General features: G+C 35.6%; 1 protein-coding gene across 1 annotated transcript; it reads left to right on the top strand.

Annotated features, from left to right (window-relative positions):
* The first annotated feature begins 1,672 nt into the window (after nt 1-1,672).
* LOC133871999 (flavonoid 3-O-glucosyltransferase-like) lies at nt 1,673-16,517 on the top strand. The gene is made up of 3 exons (XM_062309495.1): nt 1,673-2,220; nt 15,167-15,339; nt 15,704-16,517. The coding sequence occupies exons 1-3, from the start codon at nt 1,725-1,727 to the stop codon at nt 16,394-16,396; spliced, it is 1,362 nt and encodes a 453-aa protein (XP_062165479.1). The 5' UTR covers nt 1,673-1,724; the 3' UTR covers nt 16,397-16,517.
* The last annotated feature ends 3,682 nt before the right edge of the window (nt 16,518-20,199 follow it).

The following is a 20,199-nucleotide window of genomic DNA, read 5'->3' as shown; positions in this document are numbered from 1 at the left end:
GAGAGAGAGAGAGTGAGAGGGTACAATTTTCTTACCCGCCGGTGATGTACTGGCCGGCCGGTCGGAGCTTGGAGAGAAAGAGAGATATAGAGAGAGAGAGAGAGAGAGAGAGAGAGAGAGAGAGAGAGAGACAGAGATACAGAGAGAGAGAGAGAGATATAGAAACAGAAACAGAGAGAGAGAGAGAGAGAGAGAGAGAGAGAGAGAGAGAGAGAGAGATAGGTTAGAGAGAGCGATACAGTGAGAGAGAGCGAGAGCGAGAAAGAACCGTGAGGAAGAAGAAGACGCGTGCCGTACGATCGTGAGGAAGAAGAAGACGCGTACTACGTGAGAGAGAAAGAGAAAAAACTGTGAGATATATAACAAAAATTTTTTTCCTTATTTGAAACTTGAAATAATTAAGCCAATGTGTAGGTGGGCGCGAGAATTGTCCCGTGCGCCTACTGCACAAATTTTGGCCATGTGGCCTACAGCCACGTGGCCAAATCCCTTATTTATATTTTAAATTATATTTTTTTTTATATATATTTGATTAAATATATATGTATTTGATAAAAACAGTTGGCCACGTGTATAAAATACACGTGGCCAATTGCAAATATAAATATAAAAAAATTATAAAAAATATAAATATTTTAGCTACTCACATTTAATACACGCGGCCAATTGGCCACGTGTAATAAATACACGTGGCCAATTGGCCACTTGATAAAATACACATGGCCAATTGGCCGCGTGTATTAATTAGCCGCGTGTATTAAATACACGCGGCCAATTAGCCGCGTGTATTAATTACACGTGGCCAATTGGCTGCGTGTATTTAATACACGCGGCCAATTGTTTCCACGCCCCAAATAGCCACGTGTATACGTGTCTACAGTAACTGGTACTGTAGAAACGTGGCGAATTGTGGTTTTTTTTGTAGTGCCCCCATGTGAGGGAGTGTTGTGAAGTTGTTGTACTTGTGTTGTGTAGGAAACAATCCTCTTTTTTTTTTCCTAGCTCACTAACGCAACTTACAAAAGAAAAAATAAACTAAAGAAAGAAAGAAGTTAGCCAAGGCAGTGGCCCACAGGCCACAAGGCCACAAACAAAACAGTTCAACAAATTTATTAGAACGGTGTGTTTAAGGGGCATTGTCATTCTCATCATCTTCTTCCCCATTTTCATCTGGTTCTAACCTAAATGCAAAATTCAGAAAAACTTCAAGACATCCCCGTAGCTGAAATTTGCCCCTAAAGTTTGGTGACTAGGTTTCGATTGTCCTTGATTTTGCAGTTGAGAGTGGGTAAAAAAGGCATCTAGAAGATTTTCTACCATGAGTAAGAAATATTTTTGGAGGTTAAGGGGGGCATGTGTCTCCCCCGGCCCCGCCCCTAGTAACTACTGTACTAGTTACTACCCTCTTTCTCTTTCTCTCTATCGATCAAATCTTAAAAGGTGGGATTCTTTTGTGGCTATAAAATAGGCATCCATCCTGGATCGATCCCACCTCTCAACAACCTTTTTACATTTTCAAACTCACTCTCTTTCCTTTCTAAAAGAACGGATTAACAAAAAAATTACACTAATTGTAATTTCGTTAAGAAACTTGAAATTAAATTTAAACAATAATTAAAAAGAACACGCTTTTAGCCTCTTCCAACCAACCCTTCTCGACAAAAACGGAGTACCTCTCTTAATTTCCTGAATCGAAAAAAAATCTTAGACCCAAGTGAGCAACCATGCAAGAGACCGAGAATTCAGCTCTGGAAAAACACGTCGCAGCCTTAGCGTTCCCATTCGGCAGCCATGCAGCCCCACTCCTGAGCCTCGTCAATAGAATTGCGACTGCAGCCCCGCAGGTGAAGTTCTCCTTCTTTAACACGCCTATATGCAACCGTTCCATCTTCTCCGATCCCACCAGCCAGGCGAATAACATAAAGCCCTACGACGTGCCCGACGGCACGCCGGAGGGCTATGTGGCTACCAAGGACCCGAGCGAGGCAATTGGGCTGTTTCTGAAGGCCGCGCTGGGGAGCTTTAGGAGCGTCATCGAAGTGGCGGTGGCGGAGACGGGGAGGAAGATCAGCTGCGTAATGAGCGACGCATTTTTAAGTTTTGCTGGGAAGATGGCTGAGGAAATGGATGTTCCTTGGGTCCCGCTTTGGACGGCCGGACCTCGCTCCCTTCTCACCCACGTTGACACTGAGGTCATCCGGCAAAGACTAGGAACTAACGGTAAGCATTCCTTCAATGAAAGTAATATCTAATCGACCATTAATATGCATCTGGAGTTTTTGTTTTTTTATGGGGGGGGGGGGGGGGGGGGGGGGTGCTTTCTTGTTCCCTACTCAGGCAAGAAAACTCCCTACTTGGGTCGGGAGTTCCGATCCCTTTTACAAGAGTCCGTTTTCCTGTCCGAGCAAAGAGTCTACTCTGAATCCGCAATATGCACAGCTAAACCATCATTACATTTAGTGCGTGCAAATGGGCACTAAAAATCGTTAGTTTCAAACAATTTCTTTCTTTATTTTTTCAACGACGTTGCTCTTCCAGTAACTAGGACATTTCCAAAAAAAAAAAAGAACAAGAAAGCCCTAAATATTACTAACTAATGAAAATTGTGAGCTTTTTTTTTTTTTTTTTCGTATATATAGGAGTTTCTACATTATGTAGCCCATTTATTCTCCCTCTATTAAATTTTTGTATTTTAGTTGTTTATTTTTATGCTTGCAGCAGATCTAGAATCGATCCATAACAATAGAACTAAGAAGGATCGATGGACTCTAAAGAAAAGGAAAACTATAATATAAAAATTGAAATAAATATGATTTAATTAATTTTTAAATATAAAAAAGAGTCTTACTTAAAATTATCACCTTTAACAAACTTTGAAGAAGTGCAAAGCTACATAGAAAAGAACAGAGAGAACAGAGATGTGCGAAGTAAGGAATGAAGAAGATGATCTAATCTTCTATTGAATGGCTTAAGCAAAATTACATAAGGAAAAAGTATATATATACAAACAAAAAGCACAAGTGCTTTAATTAACAACTAACTTGCTAACCAAGAAACTAGCTAGCTTCCTATACAATTCAGAAAATATCTTTCTATACAACTCAAAAATTATCTTTCTGTACAACTTCTAGTCTCCAATACTCCTCCTCAAGATGGATGATGGATATCTAAAATCGACATCTTAGACAAAAGATGATGGAATAGTTCACTACCAAGGGCTTTAGTGAACATGTCTGTAAGTCGGTGTTGAGAAGGGACATGCAAAGTCTTGATGAGATCAAGTTGAATCTTCCCACGGATAAAATGACAATCCACATCGATGTGTTTTGTTCTCTCATGAAAAACAAGATTGGCTGCAATATGTAATGCAGCCTGACTGTTACAAAACAAAGTAGCAGCGAAAGGATGAGGTATCTAAAGATCATGAAGCAAAGTGAAAAGCCAAAGCAATTCACATCCAGTAGAGGCCATAGACCTATACTCTGATTCTACAAAGGAGCGAGATATGGTTTGCTGTTTCTTAGATTTCCAGGAAATCAACGAAGATCCAAGAAAAAAACAACACCCAGTAATGGATCACCTAGTGTTAGAACAACCAGCCCAATCAGCATCACAAATTGCCTTTAGTTTAAAATCAGATTTTGCGAGAAAAAAGAGGCCTTGTCCAGGTGCAGCTTTGACATATCTCAACACTCGATAAGTAGCATCAAGATGAGGCTGTCAAGGCTTATTCATGAACTAGCTAAGAGTTTGAACTAAGTATGCCAGATCAGGTCGAGTAACAGTCAAGTAGAGAAGTCTGTCAATGAGTCTCCTATAAGAACTGGGATCGGATAATAGAGAACCAACATCTCTAGACAACTTCAAATTCTGCTCCATGGGGAAAGAAATTGGTTTAGAAGCTAGCAAACCAGAATCTTGAAGGATTTCCAAGGAATATCTGCGTTGAGAAACAAAATTACCCTTAGTAGAACGAGCAATCTCAAGGCCTAAAAAATATTTCAAAGCTCCAAGGTCCTTGAGACGAAATTTATCATTTAAACTGACAATAAGAGATTTCACAGCAGCATCATCATTGCTTGCAAAAGTAATATAATCAACATAGACTAACAAGGCAATAAAAAAAGAGCCTCGAGTCCTAGTGAACAATAAGTAGTCGGCTTTAGACTGCATGAAGCAGAGATCAACCAAAAAATTTGAGAACTTGGAAAACCATTGTCTTGATGCCTGTTTCAAGCCATACAAAGACTTGGTTAATCTACAAACTTGAGACTCCCCCTTAGTCTTAAACCCGGGAGGTAATTCCATGTATACTTTTTCATCTAAATCACCATGAAGAAGGGCATTGTTTACATCAAGTTGATGTAAAAACCAATGCTTAGCAGCTGCTATGGCCAATAGAATCTGAACAGTAGTCATCTTGGCTACATGGGAAAACATTTCATGATAGTCTAGACCTTCACTTTGAGTATACCCCTTTGCAACCAAATGGGCTTGTATCTTTCAATACTGTCATCAGCCCTATATTTGATTTTGTACACCTATTTGTAGCCAATGGGGTGTTTGCCAGTAGGTAAAGTAATAACAACCCAAGTGTGATTCTGTTCAAGGGTTGTAATTTCATGATCCGTGGCATCTCGCCAATGAGCATGTTTGATTGCTTGATGGTAAAACTGAGGCTCAACATCATATGAGATGGATAGACAAAAGAGTTTATAAGGAAAAAAGAGTTGATCATAAGAAACCGAAGAAGGGAGAGGGAAAAGAATACCTGAATCAGTAGAGGTTGAAGCCTTAGAAGTGGATTTGAGTTGAGAAGAAGCCAAGTGACAGTGATACTGCTGCAGGTATTCAGGTGGTCGATGGGTCCTTGTGAATTTTCTAGAAACAAGAGGATTAGGAGCAATAGAGGCTAAAGGAGGATGAGAAGAGGATAAAGGACTAAGATCAACAGAGGCCGAAGGAGAATGAGAAGAAGATGAATGACTATGAGTGGTAATAGAATCAAGAGAAGAGGAAGAAATGTCAACAGAAATATTATTGGAATCAGTAGGTGAAAGAACAGGTTATACAAAAAAGGTATCATTGGTTTGATCTGAACAATGAGGAGAGGTTAAAGGAAAACAACCATCAGAATTGGGATTTAAAAGCTTGGCAGCAGAAGGAAAGATATGCTCATGAAATATAACATGTCTAGAAATGAACATAGATTTGGTATGAAGGTTATACAACTTGTAGACTTTAATGGCATAGGGATAACCAAAAAAGACACACGGAATGGCTCTAGAATCAAATTTGTTTCGAGCTCTACACAAAGAAGAAGCATAGGCTAAACAACCGAACAATTTGAGATGAGAATAGAGAGGAGGTGTAGAAAACAAGAGTTCATGTTGTGATTTGTTGGAAAGATTAGGAGTGCGAATACGATTAATAAGGTGAGTTGCAATGAGAATGCAATCTCCCCATAATTCAAGAGGCAAATGAGCTTGAAGCCGGAAGCATCTAGCCACGTTTAAAAGGTGTTGATGTTTCCTCTCAACATTGGAGTTTTATTGAGGGGTTTCAACACAGCTTAATTATGGATAGTACCTTGTTTAGCCAAAAATTCAGCCATTTGAAATTCAGCTCCATTGTCGGATCTTAAGCATTTTATCTTAAGCTGAAATTGAGTAGAAACTAGATGAAAGAAATGTTAAAGAATGGATCGAGTTTGTGATTTATGGTGCATCAAATGAACACAAGTAAATCTACTATAATCATCAACAATAATTAGGAAAAAATTGGAACCATTTATTGAAGTAGTGGAGAAAGGTCCCCAAATGTCATAGTGTATCAAATCAAAGGGAGAACAAGAAATAGAAATGCTATGTGAAAAAAACAACCTATGTTGCTTTGCAAGAGGACAAATTGTTCAAACATTATTGGAATCATAGGGAATTGAAGAAACAAGATCATGTATCAAACTTATTCTAGACGGTGAATGATGCCCTAATCTATATTGCAAGATATCAGCATGAGATGAAGAAGCTTTTATTGAAGTGGAAAGGACCCGAGAGCTGGAATCAGCAGAACTTGAACCTGAAAAGGATGTCTGCAGCAAGTAATAAAGTCCATTGTGCTCCTTACCCACCCCAATCATTTTCTAAGGGCTCAAACTCTATATGAAACAATAATTGTAGAGAAAAATTAGACAACAACAAAGGTGCTTAATGAGCTTGCTGGCAAAAATCAAATTGAAGTTGAAAGAAGGAACACATGAAACTTTAGTTAGTATAAGACTATTTGAAATTTTAACAGTTCCTATGTGTGTAACAGTAGCTATAGCACCATTGGGAAGTTGAACATTAGTAGAAATGATTACAGTGATGCTAATAAAGAAAGATATAGAACATACCATTTGGTCGGTTGCCCCTATATCAACAATCCAGGGAGGCTTTTTGAATGAGTGGAAAAGAGAATTAGGTGAAACTTGGGAAGCAAAAACAGAACATTGAGAATTGAGATTGAAATACCAGATGTGGATGAAGAACCTGCAGTGTTTGGATTATTATGAGGAGTGACCTGCCCTGCTGAATGAGCAACAGCTTGTCCTACTGAATGAGCATTAGCCAAAGGAGCAGCAAATTGATGCTAGATAAAGGCCATCAACTACTGGCATTGTTCAAGTGTGATAGGCAGCTGTGGGGGTGCAGCTGTGGTGAATTCAACACCTTGCATCTGACTCACCGAATGAACAGAGGATTGATTCTTTGTGAACTTAAAGCCATATGGAAACCCATGCAGCCTATAGCATTTGTCAATCGTGTGGCCAGGGATTCCATAATGAGAGCAAATAGGCCTTTCATTGCGATTGGTCCATTTACCAGGTTTGTGCAATGGAGCACCATTGGTTTTGGTCATGAGTGTAGCAGTCTCATGAACCAAAGGATTAACCGAGATTTCCTTTTGCGTTCCTCTTGAATTATCAAAGAGAAAACCTTATTAATTGGGGGAAGAGGATCATTCAACAGAATATGTCCTCGAATATTAGCAAAAGAGTCATCAAGACCCATCAGAAACTGAAACACATGATCTCGATTGTGTTTCTCATGAACAGATCACATTCCTCCACAAAGACATGAAGGAATCGGATCATAGTTGTCAAGTTCATCCCATATATTTTTAATCTTTGTAAAATACTCACTAACATAAAAATTTTCTTGAGATAAAGTCGTGAGTATTTTCTGGAGTTGAAAGATTCGAGGACCATTACCTTGAGAAAACCGATCCTTCAAATCCTGCCACATTTCTGCACAGGTGGTGATATAAATCACACTTGAAGCGATCTACTTTGAAATCAAATTCAGAATCTAGGCAATGATCATATTATTGTACAGAGTACACGCATGAAACGTAGGATCGTCTGCGTGAGACAGTTTGGGCAAAGAACCGTCGATGAAAGCCAGCTTGTTCTTTGCGGTTAGGGATACGATCATGGACCTACTCCATGTGTTGTAATTATCGCCAATTAGAGGCTAAGAAACCAGCACTACTCCTAGACTATCGCCATTACTTAAGAAGAACGGGCTTGAGGAAATATCTTTCAAGGAAGAAGAAGACGAAATAGCCATTGATGAGTTGAAGAAGAACTTTCACTGAATCGTGAAAAGCTCTGATACCATAACAAACTTTGCAGAAGTGCAAAGTTATAGAGAAAAGAACAGAGACGTGCGAAGCAAGGAATGGAGAAGATGATCTAATCTTCTATTGAATGGCTTAAGCAAAATTACATAAGGAGAAAGTATATATATACAAACAGAAAGCACACGTGCTTTAATTAACAACTAACTTGCTAACCAAGAAACTAGCTTGCTATACAATTCAGAAAATATCTTTCTATACAACTCAGAAAATATCTTTTTGTACAACTTTTAGTCTCCAATAGCCTTAGGCCTCAAAATTTATCGAACCAGTTCTGCCCAACCCCTACCTATCAATAGACTGAATAGAGAGGTTGTATATATGTACGTCTGAGTTAATTTGCGTGCTGTATTTGCTCCGTGCTGATCATATTGATTCTTTTATTTATTTTTGGATGAATACTTATTTCACTATTAGTATTTAATTTTTTAAGAGTTAAGGATTTTATTTTATTTTTTAAAATTTTTTGTAGTTCAATAAATGGTTTTTGTCTAAAGTCAAATAGATTATGGTTAAGGTTTGGTCATTAGTCTATTTAATGGGGCTTGGCCCAACATCAATCAAATTAAAGTTAGGATTTAGTCTATGAGTTGATTTATGTGTGATTTGTAGTCCAATAGAAATAGAGATTTTAATGAATAAACAAATGTTGCTCAAATCTGTTTTGACGTTAGACGTATCAACTTAGGCTTTATGTCGTCTAGTCACACATGATGTTCTCCATGGTTGTCAAATCACATCAGCAACTAAATAATTACGAATCATTGTTCAATTGTTCCATGTGAATTTAGAGAATCCGCCAAAAACATATTAGTTGTTGTGAGAAAAGAAGAAAATATACCGTAAATTTTTTTAAGGTTTTTGTTGTTGTTGTTGTGACGTGATATAAATGTAAAAATAGTTTTGATTTTTTTGTGTTTTGAGTTATTGGATAATTTCTTAATTGGCACACTTAGGAGATTACGGCCTCGTTTGGTTTGCGGATTAGACCCATGGAAAGGAATAGCTATTCCTACGGAATAGCTATTCTTTTGTTTGGTTGTATATTATTTAAGGGAATAGTTATTCCCACGGAATAGCTATTCCCTTACGAAGAGGAATAGGTATTCCACTCAAAAAGGAGTGGAATACCTATTCCTTTCCTGTGGGAATAAATAAAATTTGTTTTTTGCCCAAAAACTCCAACCCTCTCAACACCCAAGTCTCTTATCCCTCTCTCTCTCTGTTTCTCAACTCATGGTGTGTTTGGATACGAAATTTTGACAATAAAATATAATTCTGATTCTACTTTTTTCAAAAATAAATCATATTTTATTCAACTTTTTAAAAAAACAAATTATATTTTATTCAACTTTTTATAAACAAATCATATTTTATTTAATTTTTTCTAAAAAATCAAATCTCAAAATTCGCAAACAGAATAAGAATTTAATTCTGATTTCAAAAATTCATCACTCAAATGCACCATCAGTATCTCTCTCCATCTCTGCAATTATATTCTCATCCTACTCTCTCTGTTTCTCAACCAACTTAATTTGTTGTGGGGTAGTCTTTTTTTTTTTTTTTTTTTCCTCCTATGATTTAGCTTACAGAATGCACTTAGACGTAGCAAAATGAGTACCTCTTAATATTGGGGGGACTCCAATTGTCTTGTGAATGTTTGAGAAAAACTTTGTAAGTAAAGAACGAATGTTTATTGTTGAAAAACAAATAAAAAAAATAAAATAAAAAGGGCTTTGTAGATGATTTATTTTTTATTTTTATGATGATTATGTTTTTTTTTTTTTTTTTTCTTATAAATCATTTTACTTTGTAAGCAAAGAATGAATGTTTGTTGCTGGAAAACAAATAAAAAAGAATAAAATAAAAAAGGGCTTTGCAGATGATCTATTTTATTTTATTTTTTTTATGATGGTGATATGATGATTATGTCTGTGTGTGTGTGTGTGTGTTTTTTTTTTTTTTCCCTTATAAATCATTTTGTAGCGTAATTGTATATGAAAAAAAAAAAAAAAAGCCATGAACTCTATGAAATTAAAAAAAAAAGAAAAAAAAAGGTCATAGTATGATTGTTTATGTTTCTTAAATAAAGAAAAAAAAATGTCCTTAAGAATATAAATTATATTTGTATTATAAGGGCGTTTTAGGAAATTTGATTATAATATGATTCCATTCACCAATGTATTGTACTGTACCAAACAAAAAAATACATATGCAATGTTCTATTCCACCGTTACAACCAAACAAAAGAATAGGAATAGTTATTCCATTCCACCTTCATCTATTCCCATGAATAGTTATTCCTTTTCCTAATGGAATAGACATTCCGCAAACCAAACGAGGCCACATTTCATTATGGGCATGGGATCTGAGTTGAAATTTGTCAAATTAGAATGCCACTGATCCAATTGAATCTGAAGCCCCCCTAGTGATAAATTGGCTCCATTTGTTAATGGATTTTAGGGAAACAAATTCTTTCCATTTCAAATGAAATAGGAGGAGCCGATTAGTTCATTTTGAAGGGGTAAAATAATTATTTATTTTTGGATGAATACTTATCTCACTATTAGTATTTAATTTTTTAAGAGTTAAGGATTTTATTTTATTTTTTAAAGTTTTTTGTAGTTCAATAAATGGTTTTTGTCTAAAGTCAAATAGATTATGGTTAAGGTTTGGTCATTAGTCTATTTAATGGGGCTTGGCCCAACATTAATCAAATTAAAGTTAGGATTTAGTCTATGAGTTGATTTATGTGTGACTTGTAGTCCAATAGAAATAGAGATTTTAATGAATAAACAAATGTTGCTCAAATCTGTTTTGACGTTAGACGTATCAACTTAGATTGCTCTTTATTTTCGATGGAAAGACTCCACTCCAACTCATTGTTGGCCTAGTGAACTTCTGGTTCAGCTCGGGATTTCTTTGTTGTTCGGAAAAACTTCACTTTTAACTCCTGATCTTCACCACTTTTGCAATTAAGTACTCAAACTTTAAAAAATGTCAATTTATGGTATCCATCTTTTAGTTTTTTTTTTTTCAATTTAAACCATTTGTTAGAATTATCCGCTATATCATGTCAAAATTCTCAACATACCCATCATTTTTTTTAAGAAAAAAGAAGAAGAAAAAAAAATATGCAAGTGTTTAGCCTATTTAGGTGTTGGTAACAATTTAACGAAATTTGCAAAAATATCTATGCATGAATCTTTGATTTTTTTTTTATTTTTTATTTTTTTTTAAAAAAAGGAACATAGGTATTTTAGAAATTTTGATAGGATATAACGGAAAATTCTAACAAATGGTTAGGATTGAAAAAAAAAAAAAAAAAAAAAAAAAAAAAAAAAAAAATTTGGAAAATGGATATCCTAAATTGACATTTTTTAAAGTTTGAGTACTTAATTGTAAAAGTAATAAAAGATCAGGAGTTATAAGTGATTTTTTTTTTCTCCTATTTAATCGATATCCTGCTTACATCAGTTTTATGAAATTGATATCCATTTTTTGATTTTATTAATTAATGGAGTTATTAGTATTTAATTTTTACGAGTTTAGGTTTTTTTTTTTTTTTTTGGTAATTCCATAAATGCCTTTGGCCTAAAGTCAATTAGATTTTGGTTAGGGTTTAGGTAATGTCTATTTATGGACTTGGCACTAGCTCAATTAAATTAGGGTTAGAGTTTAGTGTGTGATCTATTTAGGTGTGATTTGTACTCTAATAATGTAAATAGAGATTTTGATGAATGAACTAATGTATGTTGCTTAAATTGTTTTGAGGTGAGTTCTTTTATTTTTATTTTTTCCGGTGGGAAGACTATTGCAATTCCTTATTGGCCATGTACGGATACATACGATAATTGAGCTGATTGTTAGTGTTAGGGCTTGGGTGCATGGGCTTTATGTCGTCTAGTCACACATGATGTTCTCCATGATTGTCAAATCACATCAGCAACTAAATAATTACGAATCATTGTTCAATTGTTCCATGTGAATTTAGAGAATCCGCCAAAAACATATTAGTTGTTGTGAGAAAAGAAGAAAATATACCGTAAATTTTTTTAAGGTTTTTGTTGTTGTTGTTGTGACGTGATATAAATGTAAAAATAGTTTTGATTTTTTTTTGTGTTTTGAGTTATTGGATAATTTCTTAATTGGCACACTTAGGAGATTACATTTCATTATGGGCATGGGATCTGAGTTGAAATTTGTCAAATTAGAATGCTACTGATCCAATTGAATCTGAAGCCCCCCTAGTGATAAATTGGCTCAATTTGTTAATGGATTTTAGGGAAACAAATTCTTTCCATTTCAAATGAAATAGAGAGGAGCCGATTAGTTCATTTTGAAGGGGTAAAATGATCATTTTATGTTTTTTAACCATTTTACTCCTCTTGAATACACTAACCGGATTTTCTCCATTTCATTTCCTTCTCCGTATTTCAGAGGGTAGCTTTTTTCTTTTCTTTTTTGAAAATGTGTTTTGATGTGATATAAAAGTAAAGATAATTTTAAATGTTTTATGGGTTTTTTTTTGTTATTTGTTAGTATTTATGTTTTAAATACATAAAATAAAACAAAAAGGAGAATGGAAAAGCATTAACAAACAAAACGTAATATTCAAATGAGTATCAAATTATGTTAAGTAATAAATTATCAAATATCACAAAAATTTAAGTAATCAGAAAATAAAAAATTAAATTATTCAATTAATATTATAGCATTTTTATTTAATAATAAAGATTCAATATAAAATGAAAATATACAACGTAATGTCAAATTTGACCTCGTAATTCATGCTCTAATATTATGACATATTATTATTTATCTCAAAAATGTAAATTGATAGAAAATAATTATAACATGTAAAGAAGAATTTGAAACTTGAGTTGGATTGAGGCATACCTTCCCTAATTTTTCAAATTGCATATAAATCCTTTAATAAATATTTTTATTATACTCGTATTAGTTTATAAAAAAATTGCACAAGCATTTACCGAGTCTCAAACAAGGCCATAACATGCAACAATTACAATGAGCTCTAATTGTTATTAGTTCTTTTGGGTATCATCCACATATGACTAGCTAGCACATTTTTAAGTTTCTCTAATTAAATCCTTTTTAGTGTACGATAGAATATTTTATATTATTCTCTAATATTATGTATCATTCTACAGTTTATTCCCTACCTTTATTATTCTAGATTTACTTGTTTACAATTCATAGTCTCTCTATAAATAGATACTTATTTAATATTATTTCATATAATTTAATTTACAAGATGTTTGCTTATGCTCTCTCTTTCTTCTCTATGTTATATTTCTCTTCCCATCATATATTTCAACCGGCTATGAGAGGTTTTTTTTTTTTTTTTTTTTTTTTTTTTTTTTTTTTTTTTTTTTTTTTTTTTTGGTGTACAACGGGGGTACAACACCGTCTCACATAGAGTGAACCTCACATACTGGGACTCACCATCATGTAAGGGAGTGTTGTGCTCCTATTGTGTACTTGAAGTGCAAATAACAAGTCCATTTTTTTGTGACATTCACACTACACAATAATGACACAACATCAAAGCACAATGGAGTGGAGTCCATGTGTAGGCCCCACTCCATTGTGCTTTGGTGTTGTGTTATTGTTGTATAGTGTGAATATTTTAATCATTTCCCTTCAATTATCGTCTTTTGACATTTTCTGGTTCTCCTTGTCGTGCTCTCCGACTATCTCACAGTTTCAGTAGTCCACACGCCACCTCGTGCCTCTATCGTCCCTATCAGTGCCTTCCCCGCAGCTCATTCTGGATAATGGATCCCAGAATCACGCTTGCAAGGTATATCTACGTTGATCTGTGGAAAGTGCGACACCATCAACATCCGCACGCGCCACACAAAGTTTTTGCCCATTTAGCCACGCGCCTCCAAAGTTGTCCATTCGTTTCGCTGGTTAGGCAGTTTGGCAGATCTCGCAATGGTCATTCCAAATCCACCGGAACCATCAACATCAGAGCCTCCATGCACTCGCACGAGCCACCCAAGTGTTCTGCGAGAGTGGTTCTCGCGTTCACGCGACGATAGCCCCTTCAGCGTGTCACAAGCTTTGTAAGTCACCACGCGCCATCCACAGATCGAGCCAACCCGATCCATAACTAGGCTCGCTGGGGTTCAGACCAGTTCGGCCCATCTCCTCAACTCGTTTCGCCGGGCTAGACCCGGTTGATCCGGATTCAGGCCGAAGCAACTAGAGGCCCACATGGTCCCAGGCTCCACCTCCCGCTATCAACAGTCCAAACCCCACTTGAATAACCCATGCCAAACCCGCCCAACCAACGGTCCATGGCCCAACTGGCTTACTGCTGGCGGCTCCTCTGGCAATCCACTGCTGTCGTAGCTGTCACGCTTTGGCCATCGAAAGCCGCTAGCTGGTTATTGCCATCTGCTTGTGGAAACCGCCTTGTTGTTGATGTCCCTCTGATCACAGTCCCAACGACCCACTGGAGGCTTCCTCCTGCATTTCTAAGGAGCCTTTAGAGTCAGCTCAGCCGACCCGTTCTCAACCCGGTTCACTGAGCTTTAAAACAACCGGCCTAGCTATGCAAGCCGGCCCTCAGTTTTTCATCTCGAACCGGACCTGTCCAACCCGGTTTCAGGTTAGACTGATCCATATATTCAAAAATCCACAGGTTTCGGGCCAGACAAACCCATCATATTTAACCCAGTCTAGAGGGTCCTCAACCCATCTGTAACCTGATTCATCTCAGCAACCTGGCTCAGCCGAACATGCCAGCCAGTCTGGAGGGCTTTTAGTCTAGTGGCCCAGTCAACAACCCAGTTTAGTGGCCCATTCCACTAGCCCAACCAGCTGCCTCCTACTACTGCAACCAGCCACCTACGCCAGCCATTGCACTAGCCACTACAAACCCTCCTGCAACCACTGCCAGCAGCATCTCTGGCGATTTATTTTTATGCTCATTTTCCCGCGGACCTCCGGCCACTCATCTAGCAACTTTTTGGGCCAACTCCGGTATTTTTTTCGACGAATTCAAAAAAAAAAAAAAAAAAAAAAAATCTTTTTCAAGGTTTATTCATTTCTTAGTTATTCTAGGTTTACTTGTTTACCGCTCATATATAGTTTCTTTATAAATAGAAACTTATGTAATAATATTTTATATAATTCAATATACAAGATGTAACCCTAAACGCTCTCTCCGCTTCCACTCCAACTCTCTTCTCTTTTCTATATTTCTCTTCCCATCATTCTAGATTTAGTACCCTGAAAATGGTTTAAAATGTCCCAAATTGTGAGGACTACTCTAATGTTACTTAATTAAATTATTAACGAGACTAGCTAGTGATATATTGAATGGAAAGGCAAAAGAATGAAGTTTTTGCTAGATTTCTATGAGTTGTATTAACTTCATTTAATTGCTGCGCTAAATTGTAATGTTGTTTTTGCCAATTTGTCTAATTGAAAAAATTGTTTATGGTTTTTGCAGTGTGTGGAGACCAAACCCTTGATTTCATTCCAGGATTTTCCGCAATACGTGTAGCCGATTTGCCTGAGGGAGTGGTGTTAGGAAACTTGGACTCGCCCTTTTCAAAAATGTTATACAATATGGGATTAATGTTGCCGCAAGCCACTGCAGTTGCCATAAACTCCTATGAAGAGGTATTGTTAAATTATCATTTATTTTAAAAATTTAAGCTTATAAAAAGTAATTAATGATAATCATTTAATTTATATTTTAACAATCTCACACATGTGGGCTTAACCTTTTCCTTAATAAGAGAAGTTTAACACGTTGAATATTTAATTGAAATGAGAGGGTTTGAATTCATAATCTCTGCTCTTATAATATTTTTAAATTTATATTCTAACACTTTTCATTATGTAGAGGCTCAACCTTCCCCATAATAAAGGAAGTTCAACACATGAAATATTTAATTAAAATCAAAATTAAATTAAATTATGAAAATATAGTTTGAACTCATGAACTATGATATAATACTATGTTAAATTTATATTCTAACAGATAGACCCTGTGGCGGTGAATGAGCTTAAGTCGAGGTTTCAGAATTTCCTCAACGTTGGTCCCTTCCCCTTAACATGCCCACCACGATTCAGTGCTGCTGATGAGTATGGCTGCCTAGAGTGGCTGGACAAGCATCAGGCGGCATCTGTGGCGTACATTAGCTTTGGAAGTATGATGACACCGCCGCCGCATGAGCTAGCAGCATTGGCAGAAGCACTAGAAGCAACTGGGTTTCCATTTCTTTGGTCATTTAGAGGTCATGCAAAGGAAAACTTGCCCAAGGGGTTTCTAGAAAGGACGAGTAAAAACGGAAAACTTGTTCCATGGGCTCCCCAAATGCATGTCTTGCGACATCCTTCAGTTGGAGTGTTTGTGACGCATTGTGGATGGAACTCGGTTTTGGAAACTATCGTAGCCGGTGTGCCAATGATTTGCAGGCCAATTATTGGAGACCAGAAGCTGAACGCGAAGACCGTAGTGGTAGAATGGGGAATGGGTGTGGGGATTGAGGGTGAGGTTTTCACTAAAGACGCAGTAGTGAAGGCCCTGGTGTTGACTTTGTCGAGTGAACAAGGGAAGAGAATGAGAGGGAAAGCTGAAGCCCTCAGAGAGCTTGCCATGAAAGCTGTTGTTGTACCTAATGGCAGCTCTAATGAAAGTTTCACGACCCTGGTTCAGATAGTCGCCAAGTAAACTATTTCTCATATTGCCTAGCTAGATCGAGAATAAATAAGGATTTACTACCCTATGGACAACCACCTAAAGAGAGGAGAAAAAAGAAGATCAAACTTTTAATTAGTGAACAATAACATGCATGCACAAATTTATTACATTAATGGATTGTTTCTGCAGGTATTTTAAATTTCACAAATTATTGAATTATTGTATCCTATTTTTAGCATGTTTATTGAAGATTAATAATTCATATTGGAGGCTCTATGCTAAGACTAGATGTTCGGAAACGAAACAGGGAGAAATAAACAAATTAAAACAAACACACACAGGGTGTTTTCTGCGTTTGGAACGATTTGGGGGTTTTTTTTCAAAGTTCAGTGTCGTCATTAGATATGATTGGTATGCGTGTCGTTTGAATATCAATGTTCGATCGGTTCAAAAACTTAATTGAATAATGCAGAAATTAAAATAAATATTATTTAATTAATATTTAAATATGTTTTAAAAAAATCATACTTAAATTTGTTGTCTTAAGCCTCAAAAAAATCATACTAACGGGTGAGGGAGATTTTAAGTATTAATTAAACAGCCATATGATATTAATTATAGATAAATTTGACAAAGATGTAGAACCTCCAAATTTGAGTGCAGCTCATATGGAGATGGTGATTGCAAAGAAACATCAACTATTTCATTTAATATTGTCGTCAATAGAAGTATAAACTTCTGTGCTCATTCAGTAGCACACTGGGTCCCAGCCAAATTCTTTTCTGTCTGCATGTAGGTGTAGCAGATACATCTGATAAGTTCTTCAAGAATAGGCACTACAAGTCATATACATCTACCAAAACTACCCACCTGCAACCTTTGAAAATAGGGAAGGGGCGGGGACCCGCGAAATTTCAAGGGCTCCCCCCGCAACCCGTCCCGCACCGTGCGGGGGGCCCAAATAAGGCCCCGTGGCCTGCACCATGGGTGTGGGTTTTAGTCTTTGCGGGGCGGAGATTGCGGGAATTTGCTTACACTTATTTCCCATTGCTCCTCCTCCCTCTCTTTCTTCTATTCTTATTGTAAGCGGGAAAATCCACCTCTCACTAGTTTATTAGGTTTTTAATTTTGTTTGCTCTAAGCTTGTTTTGCTGTTTTGTTCAATGTACTACAAAAATAATAATAATAATAAAAAAAAATAATAATAATTGGCGCCACTGGACCAGCAAAATATTCAAGTGCATGTTGATCAGATAAAAGCTATGCTTGACCTTGGCACATTTGAGTGATAGTAATCCACGAATCCGTGATCGATAGTGGCATGGAACGTGTTTCTACAGACTTTTTAAAGATTCCCCATCTTCTTTATCGAAAATATTGAATATAAAACAACAATTAAAGTTGAATCCCATGATGGCGACACTGGTCTCATTTTTTATTTGGACTAACGGTTACCGTCAATTTAATGGATAAAAATTGACTTCGAATAGTAATTTATCGATTTATCAATTTCACTTAGAGACCTTTTAGTTAATTTTATACTGCAGGGATTGATTTATAAACTAAGTTAACTACATAGGCTAATTCTACATTTTTTTTTTTCTTCTTCTTATCTTAATATGCTGATATTGTACTGCCAATCCACCTTTAATTTTCTTTTTCTTTTTTTAGCAAGACTAGAAGTCCAGGCTATGTTTGAACCAATTTATTTTTCAAAACACAAAATATGAAATACTTAAAAAATTAAACAAAATAAAACACAACACACTTTTTAGAAAATTATTCATACCTTACAATATAATTTTGAGACATTTGATTTTTTTTTTTTTTTTTTTTTTTTTTGAAGGTATAGAGACAGACTTATTATTTACCAAAATATTAACAAAAAAAAAATTGAGAGAAATTGGCTGCACAACCACCCCGAATTAAGGAGAGGGGTACTGCTGCACAACCACCTCTAGAACAAAGGCGTTCGTGCAGCCACCGCAATAAGTCAAAGGTACCCATATGGCCACCATAAGAAGACATTGGTGGCCATGCAGGTAGGGATGTAAATGAACCAAAACTACTCCTGTGAGCTCGCTCGGGCTCGGCTCGATAATCCTCGGCTTGTGCGCGACTCGGTTATTAAATGAGCTATTCGTGGACACGAAAATATAATCGATTATTAAACGATACAAACCCGTATAAAACTTGGCTCGCTCGTTTATATAATACTGAATCTTAGAATTTATGTGATATACTGATAGGGCATAGTGTATCTTCATTATATTATGTAAATTATGTAATTAACATATGATTCATCATTTATATCAACAAGACAACACTTATTTTGTATGACTAGTGAAAAAGTATGATCTAACAATTCATATGAATATGATATAAAGATTCATATGTGATATAATTTAAGTATATATATATAAATGTTATAACTATAAATTATAGTAATATAATATCACATAATTCTTAAATTCTAACTCATAAGTATACAATTCATAGTAATGTAAACTATAAAGATTAATAGCTAATGGTAACTGAATTACTTACCACAAAATATCGGTATTTCTTTTTTTAAGTCAAGTTGAGCTTAATTTTTAATTTTTAAAACTCGTCATATGAGCTCGAGCTCGACTTGAGCTCGAGAGCGGTTCGAGCTCGTGATAAAAAAGTTCTAGCTCGACTCGAGCTCGTGATAAATATAAGTGAGCCAAGCTTGGACATGCACTACTCGCCTGAACTCGACTCGTTTACATCCCTACATGCAGGCTATGCAATCACCCCTCTCTTTTGTTGAGGGTCAGCATACAACCACTTTTTTAATTTATTATTATTACTTTTTTAATTTTCTTATAATTATGAAGTTTTGTGTTTTTGTCAAAAATAAACATGTTTAGTATTGTTTCTTCGAAAACATAAAACAATTTCCAAAAAATTTTACGAAACAATTTTCTTATATATGGGGATCCCACATAAAACGTTTTCTCAAATTTTGACCGCACCAAACAAACTTCTTAACTTTATATCGGATAAAAAAAACAAGACTAAAAATTGAAAAAACATTTTTCAAAACTATGAACAAATATACCCATGTAACATCCCGGATTAATATTTCTTAGAAAATAAAATTGGGTGCACTACTCTCTTACTCTTTTTAACTTTCAAGTATATTATTCTTTTAATTTGCAGTGGAAATATAACAAATATATAAGTTATAAGACTGGAGCAACGGGTAAATTTTTAAAAAATTCTATTACATGTACAAGTTCACCAAAGCTCTAGACAAATGAAAGCTACTGTCAACATCAATCAACTTGACAAATTAATATTACTTGCATGACAATCCTCATAATTATCAACTTTACACATCATGTTACTCACATACAATTTTACATAAAATCACATCATATTTTATATATTATGCTTTACTATAGCTTAGCTTGAGCTCTTGATCTTTGTCGTCGTTGTCCTACAATTTGGTATTGTTCCTATTTTCTCTGTAAACAATGTTTACATATGGATTGATGGGTCCATGACTCAGTAAGAGAGTAAGCTGGTATTAGTGTGTGATTATGTGAACATTTTCTAATTCATCCATGAGCATACATAAAACAACTTTTGTGGAGATCATTGCAGCATGTTCTAAAAGCATTCATTTCTAAACACTTTGACATTTTACTAAAAAAGTAGAAATTATTTGGCTAAACATTTCTTTGTAAATATCTTTCATAAACATACATTTGGAATACAAATCCCTTTAACATAAAACTATTTTATCATCTACTATGTCACACAGAAAACATTGTTCTGTAAAACATTGCGCATTACTATAAAAC

Source organism: Alnus glutinosa, chromosome 6 (genome assembly GCF_958979055.1).
Source record: "Alnus glutinosa chromosome 6, dhAlnGlut1.1, whole genome shotgun sequence".
In the NCBI taxonomy this organism is placed as follows: domain Eukaryota; kingdom Viridiplantae; phylum Streptophyta; class Magnoliopsida; order Fagales; family Betulaceae; genus Alnus; species Alnus glutinosa.
The sequence above is the reverse complement of the archived record's forward strand: the minus strand, read 5'-3'. Positions and strand labels throughout refer to the sequence as shown.